At 42.1% G+C, this 12,242-nt stretch overlaps 1 protein-coding gene across 5 annotated transcripts in view; it reads left to right on the plus strand.

The window, feature by feature from the left end:
* Nucleotides 1-12,242, plus strand: part of abcg2a (ATP-binding cassette, sub-family G (WHITE), member 2a) — a 105,324-nt gene that overhangs the window by 24,842 nt on the left and 68,240 nt on the right. For all 5 annotated transcript variants that reach the window (XM_059648298.1, XM_059648328.1, XM_059648272.1 and 2 more), the window contains 2 exons: nt 5,568-5,785; nt 11,688-11,747. In XM_059648298.1, the coding sequence (XP_059504281.1) occupies nt 5,583-5,785; nt 11,688-11,747 (263 nt within the window). In that variant the 5' untranslated portion in view covers nt 5,568-5,582. The remainder of the gene's footprint in view (nt 1-5,567; nt 5,786-11,687; nt 11,748-12,242) is intronic.

Genomic DNA, 12,242 nt, shown 5'->3' on the forward strand with positions numbered 1-12,242 from the left:
GTTTGGGGCAAACCATTTCCACTCCCCCTCCCATTCTCTTGATGACATGTCCATCATGGGCCTCCTGCACTGCCACAATGATGCCACCCGAAGGTTGCAGGAACAGCAACTCATATTCCGCCTGGGAACCCTGCAGCCATATGGTATCAATGTGGACTTCACCAGTTTCAAAATCTCCCCTTCCCCCACTGCATCCCTAAACCAGCCCAGTTCATCCCCTCCCCCCACTGCACCACACAACCAGCCCAGCTCTTCACCCCACCCACTGCATCCCAAAACCAGTCCAACCTGTCTCTGCCTCCCTAACCGGTTCTTCCTCTCACCCATCCCTTCCTCCCACCCCAAGCCGCACCCCCAGCTACCTACTAACCTCATCCCACCTCCTTGACCTGTCCGTCTTCCCTGGACTGACCTATCCCCTCCCTACCTCCCCACCTACACCCTCTCCACCTATCTTCTTTACTCTCCATCTTCGGTCCGCCTCCCCCTCTCTCCCTATTTATTCCAGTTCCCTCCCCCCATCCCCCTCTCTGATGAAGGGTCTAGGCCCGAAACGTCAGCTTTTGTGCTCCTGAGATGCTGCTTGGCCTGCTGTGTTCATCCAGCCTCACATTTTATTATCTTGGAATCTCCAGCATCTGCAGTTCCCATTATCTATGAAGATGTAGTAGTCTAGGATGCAGCATCACCAGATCTTTCCACTTCTGTTTTGTCTTTAATCCTGAGGGAAAATGAGAAGCAGTTACAGCTCTTAAAGGACAACAGTTACAATGCAGAACACAGTAGGGTATCCGTTCCTGGAATAAAATCTTATTTGTCATCCTCTGAACAGCTGCTTCATGAAAGAAGAGACAGGACAAAGCAGCAAAAACTGGATGGCTTTTTTTTTAAAGCCAACCCCCCAAGAAACAGTCAGAAGACAATGAACCACAGCCATCCACTTCTGGATTATCTATGCTTTGCCCTAACCCTATAAACACAACTGCACGTGCAGGTGATGATGATGAACCTCAGCTTCTGCATTAACAACAGAGTAACCTCAAAACCTCCTCTCCCATCAAATCTTGACACCTTTTTCAAGATATGATGTTAAATTTACTTATATTTCATTATTGGATATGAATGAAACATCTATTCAAACTGTCCTAGCCTTTGCATTTGGCTTTTGGGTGATCTTTGAGTGATTTTTTTTTTGGCGGTCTGTTTCTATGCAGGATCACAATTGTTGTGTTATAGCAGAGCCGACTGTCTTTGAACTCAAAACATCTTTTCTCTTTAACATCTCTTACTTTATCTGCATCTTTTCATCCTCTCATGTGATCCATCACACATTGAAACATGGAACCAGTGAGAATCTCTCTCCCATTGCAACCCTCTTGTAACTCCCTCCTCACCAGTGAGCTTGTGTTGTCTCCTTAACCAGAGTTTTTTTCAGTTAGACGCACACAGCTCAGCTTGTTACCCATAACCCTGCAAAACCAAATTGTAAAGACATCAGTGTATAGTGATAATGGAATTGGCAGCTGATCATGTAGATATCTAGGAGGAGACAAAGCTAACATTACCTAACCGACCACTTCTTCAGAACTTCAGATTGGATTCTTATTATTAACTCTCTGTCTTTCTCTCTCCATAGATGCTACCAGCCCTGCTGAGTTTCACCAGCATTTTCCGATTTTTGTTTTGGAAACGAGGTCTGGCATTGTTATTCCAAACTCTTTGTAAATCAAATAGTTACCTTTTGCTTCCTTATTCAACACATAGCAAATGTATGTGGGTAACCCTGTTCGTCAAGTTAGATAATGATGATGTTGTCATCCCATTGTTTCCTGATATTGAACTAACCTTTCATTTGATCTTTGATAACACAGTACGGAGCTGGAGGAACACAGCAGGCCACGCGGCATCAGAGGATCAGGAAAGTTGATGTTTCGGGTTCAACCTTGGGTTTTTTTTTTACAGTTTCTAACTATCCTGCTGTCAAAATGCTCACCTAACAATTTGAACAGTTTTGGAGGGACATTGTGAACTTGTTGTACCAAATGGCTTGTTTCCACACTGTTGGAATTCTATTTTGATTAACAACTGAATACTGGGTCCTGATACATGGCATCTGACAGTTACAGCCTTGCACAGGCCCAGAGGCTCAACCCTCATTCCCTCATTTCCTAAAAGTTTAAAAATGACCTGGTGATTAAAACATTTCACAACCCTCTGCCACTTCAGAAAGGAGGTCAGTCTGATTTGGCCTTGTCTTGAAAATGTTCAAGTGCAAACAAAGCTTAGGTCAATGTGTTTGGATCAAAAAACCTAAAATCTGACTTTCTTAATCAAATTATTATTTTAATGCCCCTTGGGCAATTTTACAATGTTAAAAGCGTTTATACAAATTGTTGGTACAGTACACATCATACCTTAGAAATGTTGAGGATGATCAGAATTTTTATTCAGCTGGATATTTTAACTTATTTCTTCCTGGATGTGAACATTGGCAACATCTTTTTGATCCATGCCCCATAGAAGATAGAAGTCAATCACATTGCTCTGAGTCAGAAGTCACATATGAGTCTGACCAGATAAGGATGGTAGATTTCCTTCCCTGAACAATAATTTTTTCACATATTCTTTCAAGAGATGCAGGAGCTGCTGACCAGGCCAGCATTTGTTACAACCCATCCTTGAACTGAGTGGCTCTCACTTAGCCATTTCGTAGGGCAGTTCAGAGTCAACCATATTATAATGTGCCTGGAGTCACGTGTAGACCAGAACAGGTCTACAGGAGATTTCCTTCCCCAAAAAAAATTCTGAAGATTTCTGAAGAAGGGTCCAAACCCGAAACATCAGCTTTCCTGCTCCTCTGCTGCCTGGCCTGCTGTGTTCGTCCAGCTCCACACCTTATTACCTCACATTCCCGCATCAGCGTTTCCTACTATCTCTACTCAAGAATGGAACTCATTTGCAACCCAGCAATGTAAATATAGGCTGAGAGTTTTGAGTCAGGTTGCAAATATGCTTGGACGTGCTCTTTCTAGTAAGATGGTGAGAAACCTGATTACATAGTACATACTGCACGGCATCTACAAATGTTATTGTAAACAGTCGTTTCACTGTACTTGAGTAATTTTGCTCATTAAATTGGGGTATCACTTCCATGGTTCTGCCATCACAGTTGATTGGGAGCACATTCTCAATTATACTCAAGTAAAAGTTGATTTTTGCACAAGTTAACCCTCCCCTGACTGTTAGCTAAAAGATATCTGATTCTTTTAGACTTGCCATCCATTGGCTGCTGAAATAAAACTTGCCTTGTGCAAACCTACTCATTTGAAAATTGCTGTTCAGCCCCTCCTGATTGTGCATGATGATAAAAGTTACTATAATGTACCACTTGTGCCAGTCGAGTTGGGGGGGGGAGTGGCTAGGGTTGGTGAGTCTTTGACCTGACCACTCTGATCAGCTATGTGCTGTTGTAAACTGTCAGGTAGCGAGAGGGTGGATTTCAATTGCTTGATGATATTCCTTGCCTATATGTCGACATCTTCCTTTTATAGTTCAAAAATTTAATCTCAGAAATCCAACTTGACTATTTTGTATGCGTGTAGAACCTTTTCATGACTGCAGCGTTCCCCACTGTAGTGCTGTTGCTGTCATAATTTGGTTAAATCTTCTGCATAATGAAGTCCTACAAACAGCAATGACAAAAGTGACCATTTCATCAGATCTGTCTAGTGTTGTTTTGCTCGGGACACCAAGGGTTTGCAATGGAAAGTGGCTTGGGTCAGGCATTTTCTGACTTAAGGGAAGAAGTGAAAAAGTCAAGGAGACCAAATCATAAGGATAGACTACTGGGCCTCTCTGACCTGTTCCACCATTCCATTAGATCACTGTTATGTGTATCTCAACCCTATTTTGTTACTTAGCATTGAATATGTTTGCTGAACAAAAATTAACCTGTTTCGGGATCTTGGTGGTATAATGGTCTTTTATGAAAATGTTAAGATTTTATTCCCGACTGTGGAAGCATGCAGTGATTTGGAGGAGAAATCTGTTCACTGGAACCCCTAATAGCAGTGATGCACAAGATCACATCAGTTCCCCAGACTAGAGTGTCTTGGGTCATAACCAGGCAGCTCATGCAATGTCCGCTGTTGATATCATTGGAGAAGGCAGTGTGGATAGCAGTCACGGATACTGCCTGCCCCTGGGATTTTTCCACACAAATAAACACAGGGCTGTCATACAGGAGACACGGTGGCTCAGTGGTTAGCAAAGCTGCCTCAGCGCCAGGGACCCAGGTTCAATTCCAGCCTCAGATGACTGTCTGTGTGGAGTTTGCACATTCTCCCCATATCTGTGTGGGTTTCCTCCTGCGCAGGTTAAGTGGATTGGCCTTACTAAATTGCCCATATTGTTCTGGTGGCTAGGTGGGTCAGCCATGGGAAATACAGGGATGGGGTGAGGGTGGCTCTGAGTGAGATGCTGTTTGGAGGGGCAGTGTGAACTTGTTGTACCAAATAGCTTGTTTCCACACTGTTGGGGTTATATTTTGATTAACAACTGAATACTGGGTCCTGATACAATTCCTGTTAACTGTAACTGGTGAAAATGAATTTCTTCCCAGTTGTTTGGTTGTTTTAATGTTTCACAAATCTGTGAAATGTGTTTTTAATTTACCTTTTATCTGTTTCCAGAGTTCAGTGCACGTTTGTGGTCTTCATTGGAAAAAAATTGTTATAGCACCTTAGGAGGCCATTTGGCCCATCATGTCTGCATTGGTTCTCTGTGAAAGCAATTTGCTTGGTGTCATTTTCATGCCTTTACCCCTCAAACCTTCACATTCATCTTTTCCAAGTAGCACACTCATTCCCTTTTAATGTTTCTGTTGAACTTACCTCCATTACATTGTTGGGCAGGACATTCCAGGTCCTAATTACTCACTGTGTTAAAATAATTTTCTTCCTGTCTCTTTTGCTTCCTTTCCCAAATATATTAAATCTATATCCTCTTGCCGTTGATCCTTTAATGGAAAGGACATTTTTCCATTTCACTTTTGTCCAGAAACATAATGAATTAACTATCTCAATCAAATCTCATCCTGCTTTCTTCAAGTATATAAACATATGCTAATCACTTTTTTATGAAATGAATATGAAATTCAGGAGAGATATCTTTACGCAGAGAGTGGTGAGTGTGTGAAGCTCAGTACCACAGGGTGTGGGTGAGGCAGGAGTGCATTTTAAGGGGAATCTGGATAAACGTGTGGATATCAGCATTTTGTTGATAAGCTGAGATGAGACCTACTGGACTGGTCTGGCCATGTGCAAGAAATTTTATGTAACTGCTTTCTTGAGCTTAGATTAATTTGAGATAAAACTATATTTAATTAAATAATAAAAAATATTCAGTACTTTGTTTCATTGTGGAAAAGACTTCCTGGTCATTGTGTGTGACTTCACTGTTCAAATTTTATTATGTTTTTAGATGCTATAAACCATAGGGAAAGGCACTAAGGAAGTATTTACAGGACTGTAAATCTGAAAATCCTTATTTTGTGTTTCATACATCAGTGGTAACCAGGTATCATGGATGACAGCAGCTCTGTCGGAGAGGAGCCGATGAATGATGTATCCGTTACGTTGGAACAGACTCCTCCAGAGCTAGCCACATGCTCGCAACCTACAGGATCGACAGTCAGCTTCCACAACATTTACTACAGCGTGAAAGTCAAGAGTGGCTTGCCATGCTGCCGTAAAACCAGTGTGAAGGAAATCCTAAATGGAGTCAAGTATGTATTTACAATCTTCAGTTTGGGTGGAGTGGAGCAGTAGTGATGATTTCAGTGTTTAATTACAACTTGCCAGAATGCAGTTTATCTTGAAGATGTACCAAGTGTACAAAAGGGAATATAGCATCATCACTTTAAAAAATGCAGAGGTGCTGGCCGAAAATATGCATGGAAACGCAAGGCCTTTTTCTCAGGGGCAGGCGGTGAGAAGGGTAAGCATCGGAACATATCTAAGTCAGCATGGTGGCTCAGTGGTCAGCACTGGCGCCTCACAGTGCCAGAGACCTGGGTTCGATTCCACCCTCAGGTGATTGTCTGTGTGGAGTTTGCACATTCTCCCTCTGTCTGTGTGGGTTTCCACCGGGCGCTCTGGTTTCCTCCCACGGTCCAAAGATGTGCAGGTTTGGGTGGATTGGCCGTGCTAAATTGTCCATAGTGTTCTGGGATGTGTCTGTTAGGTGGATTAACCATGGGAATTGCAGGGATAGGATTGGGGGTGAAAATGTGTGGGATGCTCTTTGGAGAGTCGGTGTGTACTTCCATACTGTTGGGATTCTATGATTAATGCTGGTGACTCAGAGCACCTCGAAAGCAAGTGTTGCTGCTTAAGGAACTCCAGCTCAGAGTTGATGAGCTGGGGGCTGAGCTTTGAATGCCTGCAGTAAATCAGGAAGGAGAAGTGCTGCCTGGATGCTGTTTCTGGAAGCCTGTAGATTTATAATCTCAAATTTGGTCAGTGGTTAGGGATAAGAGGGTGTGACTACAAGGGGACAGACAGAGGGATCCAGGAGGTAATGCTGAAGGAGCCTTAACCCTTGAGTTTGTCGAACAATTTGAGAATCTTGCTCTCTGTGTGGATGAGAGTAGGGGTTGTGGGGAGGTTGACCAAACCAACCTTAGCACTATTCACTGATGGTGGGGAAGGGGGCGCGCAAGAGGTAGAGAAAAGAAATGTAGTTGGACAAATGTGTTTGGAATATTAAGAGCAGTTTTGAGCCTTGTATCAATGGAAAGATGTGCTGGCTTTGGAGGGGGATCCTGAGGATGAAGAGCTTGTCATAAGACTGGTTGCGGACTTTCGGTCTGTACTTGATAGAGTTTAGAAGGATGAGGGGGATCTGATTGAAACTGACAGGTATTGAGAGGCCTGGATAAAGTGGACGTGGAGAAGTTGTTTCCCTAGCAAGAGAGACTAGGACCCAAAAACATAGTCTGAGTGAAGGGATGATCCTTTAAAACTGAGATGAGGAGGAATTTTTCCCACCAGAGGGTGGTAAATCTGTGGAACTCATTACCACAGATATAAGACCAATATAGGTAGGTTCTTGATTAGTAATAGGATCAAGGCAGGAGAATGTGGTTCAGAAACATATCAGCCATGATTGAATGGTAGAGCAGACTCAATGGGTTGACTGCCCTGATTCTCTCCTATATTTTATGGTCTTATTGAATAAGCTGCTTTTAAGAGACCAAAGTTGTTCATATCAACTGATCCCAATACGTTGTCATTTGCTTGCTGTCCTGGAGTCCAGTTTTACAGGTTTTTCTCTCACTTCACTACAAATTTAAACAGTAGACACGAAAAAAAGAAACAGCATGTTCATTCCATCTGTGCATAATATTGAGCAGGAGCAGTTAAGAATTACTCTTGGGAAATGTGATGCATCTTGCTGTGTTTGCTTCCCTCGTTCCTACATGCTGTTTCCCCAGTTGTTGCAACTTCACGTCCTGCTGGGTTTCAACTGTGGCTACTTCAGGATCCTGTGCTTGGTGAACTGTAGCAACTTTGGGCTCTGAGGGCTTCGTTAGACTCAGCAGCTTCTTGGTCTGGACTGGGCCTGGTTGGTTGTACAGACTGATGAGGGTACTGGCTTGAACGGGAAGCGAGCATGTTATTGTCCTGATTGAAGACAGCAGGCACCTTTTCCCTGGAGCAAAAGTCACTGTCCTGGTTCTGTGCCTCTCGCTCCCTTGGCACCATGTGTAAACTAGGTGCAGGAGTGATGTATTCTCTGCTAGTCCCTCAAAGGCAACATGATCGTCATCTCAGACAACAAAGCACGGAGCTGGATGAACACAACAGGCCAAGCAGCACCTTAGGAGCACAAAAGCTAACGTGAAAGGTCTAGGCCCGAAACATTAGCTTTTGTGCTCCTGAGATGCTGCTTGGCCTGCTGTGTTCATCGAGCTTCACACTTTGTTGTCTTGGATTCTCCAGCATCTGCAGTTCCCATTATCTATGGCAGTCATCTCAGCTTCCTTGATGCAGGCTGAACTCATGTTTCTGAATTGTGATTTTTTTTTTGCATCTATCCTGTGCTTCACTTTCTTTCTCTACATGCTCCTTTAGTCATAATTCTTTCTTGACTTTCTAAAGAAGGGTCCTGACCCAAAACATCAGCTTTCCTGCTCTTCTGATGCTGCCTGGCCTGCTGTGTTCCTCCAGCTCCTCACTGTGTTATCTTCTTTCTTGACTTGTTCTTTTATAGTCTCTGTTCATAATATACTTCAAAGTTTTTATTTGTTCGGTTTGACTTAGGTAGCTGTTAACCTGTGATTCTTAAATAACTGGCATACAAACTCTCTTCAAGCTATATCTTACCTTTTTCTGCCCTTTATTCATAACTTATTCAAAATGGCTCTGTCTCGTGGTGACAAATAGCTTGTTACTCTATTTAATTGTATTTTTTTATAGAATCCCCACAGTGTGGAAACAGGCTATTTGGCCCAACAAATCTACACAAATCCTCCAAAGAGCATCTCCAGGCTCATCTCCCCACCCTATCCCACATTTCCTATGGCTAACCCACACATCCGTGAACACTGTGGGTAATTTAGCATGGCCAATCCAACTAACTCCCACATCTTCGGACTGTGGGAGGAAACCGGAACATCTGGTGGAAACCCACGCAGACACAGGGAGAATTCGTGGAGTTTGCACAGACAATTGCTCAAGGGTGGAATTGAACCCGGGCCCCTGGTGCTGTGAGGTAGCAGAGCCGTCCTTGAATAAAGCAGATAGAAGATAGCAATGTTCCCTCAGCCCTTCCTCTAAGAAGAAGTTACCTAGCAAATCAAAGAAAATCTCCTAAACCTGATGGAGAAAAACGAGAGCAAAGAACTGCTGAAAGTTCTCCTCAGAAGGAGTTGGGAAAGAGAACTCCAAGGGAGAAAACAAACCAGAAATAAAATTCAAAGCAAAAGATGAAGTTTTAGAAGAAGCTGTTGCGGATATTGAGAGTATTCTTACAGTAAAATACATGTGACAATAAAATCAAATCAGACAATAACACACCAGCTTAGATTAATGTGATACCTTTAACACAGTGAAACATTGCAAAGTGCTTCGTGGGAGAGATGTTATCAAAATTTGATAGGAGACACGCAAAGATATTGGGGCCAAAAGTTAACAATGAAAATTGAGATTGGTCAAAGTCAGAATTGAAGAATGCTGAAATCTCTGCAGGTTATGGCCAGCAGAGGCTATAGAGGTAGAACAGAGTGAGACTGGGGAAGGATTAACAAATAAACATGACTTTCAAAACCATTGTCATTGAGCCAACATTATTTAGTGTGTTCAGAGATGATAGGGGAATGGAATTTGGTGTATGCCGGATACAAACAGCAGCGTATTAGATGAATCTGTTTTGTTTCTAACTGCATCAGAATTTATTATGCCTGATTACTGAGCAGAATTCTATTGAGAGTTAATAATTAAGTATAACTTGAACTTGATTAAAAAATCTTTCAATGGCGAGTTGCTAATAAATAATTAATGCACACAGGTATTTTTCACTAAAATTGTGCTGTACTTTTATTCTTTTTTTAAAAGTCTCAGTTCTGGTATATTTTCAATTAATTGATTTCCATCTATTCTATTTTCTATCTTGGAATTGTTCTCTTTGGAGAAAAGAAAGCTGAGGAGAGATCTGATTGAGGTGTTGAAAATCATGAGCAGTCTGGATAGAGTAAATAGAGTGAAAATGTTTTCACTCATGAAGGAATTGGAAACGAGTAGGGACAGATTTAAAGAAATTAATAAATGAGGCATCACTGATAGGAGAAACATTGAAACTAGGAGCAGGGTAGGTCATTCAGCCCTTCAAACATGCTCCGTCATTCAATTTGATCATGACTGATCCTTTGTCTCAATGCTATGCTCCTGCTTTCTCCCCATATGCTTTGATGCCTTTAAGCTTTAGCTATCCCTTTCTTGATTATATTCAGTGACTTGGCCTCACTGCCTTTTGTGGCAGAGAATTTGAATGGTTCACTGCACTTTAAGTGAAAAAGTGTCTCCTTGTCTCTTTCCTAAGTGGTCTATCCTGCACCCTGTGAATGTGTCCCTGGTACTAGACTCCCTAATTGGGGGAACATCCTCCCTGCGTCTAGTCTGTCCAGCCCTGTTATAACTTTACATATTCAGTCAGATCCCCTCATATCCTTCCAAACTCATTAGTGAATGTCAGTCCAGTGTAACGACTCTCTCCTCTGGACAGCCCTGCCATCCTTGCTTCAGGAAACACTATATGGCAAGTATAACCTTTCTGAGGTAGGGAGACCAAAACTTATCCCTGTCTAAGCCATGGCTTCACGTTCGAGTTGAAGCTGACATCCCTGAGGAGGAATTAAAACCGGGCCCTACCTTATTATCCCAAGTGGATAGAACGAAAACATCCAAGGCTCAATTTTGAAGAAAAACAGTAGAGAACTCCCCAATCTCCATTTACCCTACAACCAACATCACAAAAATAATAACTACATATCCATCCTATCAAGTCCTCTAAGAATCTTGTATGTTTCAATAAGTTAGCCTCCCATTTTTCTAAATTCCAGTGAATACATGCCCAACTTACTCAATATCTCCTCATGAGGCAGTTCCTCCATACTTGGGTTCAGCCTCATGAACCTTCTCTGGACTGCCTCCAATGCCAGCAAAATCTTTGCTCAGGTAAGGAGCCCAGAACTATTCACCGTAAGTCTGTGGTCTGACCAGTGCCTTGTAGGGTTTTAGCAAAACCTTACTACTCTTATTCACCATTACCTTTGAAATAAAGGTCAAAATTCCACTTGCCTTCCCTTTTACCCACTGAAGCTGGATGTTAGCTTTTCAGTGATTCATGCACAGAGTCCAAGATATCTCTAAACCATAGCTACCTGCAGTACTTCTCCATTTTAAATGTTATTCACCTTCTCTGGTCCTCCCCTCAAAGTTGCCTAATCTGACACTTTTCTGCATTATGTTCCATTTCCTAAATTTTTGCCCACCCGCTCAACCTGGTCAGTATGCTTCTGCAGGATCTTTGTGTCATCGTCACTACTTGCCTTTCTACCTAATTTGTGTCATCTGCAAATGTGCCTATTTCACATTCATTTTCCTCAAAGTCATTTAATATATATTGTAAATAATTGTGTCCCAAGTATGAATCAGTGTCACCCTGAAAACACCCACTTATCCCAACTCTGTCTTCTATTGGTTGGTCAACTGTTGAAGAAGAGGATGTCTCAATGCAGTGAGTGGTTAGGGTCTGGAATGCACATCTAAGAGTAAAATGGAGGCATATTAGTTTGAGGCATTCAAAAGGGAATTAGATAGTTAATTGAAAAAGAATGATCAGGTTTCTGAAACAAAGCAGACAATTGGCACTGGGAGCGATGCTCATTTGGAGACTAATACAGACTCAGTGGGCCAAATGGCCTCCTGCACTGTACCAATTCTGTCTTTATTTGGTGTTGCATGGTACATCTGTGGGTTCCATTGTATAACCTTCACAAGTACAAGTCATAAGCTACATGATTTATGTAAGGCATATTATTAGGCTGTTGTTTTTTCTGAAAGTAAATCTTGACTGACGTTCACAATATTTACATGACCTGTGTTTACTTTATGTTTTTCTCACAGTGGTATCATGGGACCTGGAATGAACGCTATCCTAGGTCCTACAGGAAGTGGAAAGTCTTCGTGAGTATCTCAGTAATACAGACTTGTATTGTCTCCCACCCTAGCATGTCTCACTAGTTACACCAGTGATTATGTTTCACAAAAGCTTCATCCTGTCCCTCCTCTATTTCAAGTTCACTGCAGATCTTTCTGCTCCTATCTCTCTTTTTGCTTCTCCTTGATGGCATCAGTGTTCTTCTCCTCCATGTCTTAATGTGGCAATCATATTCTCTCAAAACAAAATGCTGTCCAGGCTGTTTTTGGTGAAACTTTCAAAACTGGAATTGATAGGCTTTCATTAGCTAAGAAATATTAAAGTTTCTGGAACCAAGGAGGATGGATGGAGTTAAGATACAAGAGAGTCATGATCTAATCGAATGGCTCGAAAGGCAGAAAAAATGCCTTGTGCTGTTGCATGCCACGTTCTCACCAATGTGGAAGTACAAAAAGATTCACCTGAATTCTGTGGTGAATTAATTAATTAACCCAAAGTTTAGAGAGTTGTTGGAATGGTTG

The sequence above is a fragment of the Stegostoma tigrinum genome, chromosome 1 (genome assembly GCF_030684315.1).
Source record: "Stegostoma tigrinum isolate sSteTig4 chromosome 1, sSteTig4.hap1, whole genome shotgun sequence".
Classification (NCBI taxonomy): domain Eukaryota; kingdom Metazoa; phylum Chordata; class Chondrichthyes; order Orectolobiformes; family Stegostomatidae; genus Stegostoma; species Stegostoma tigrinum.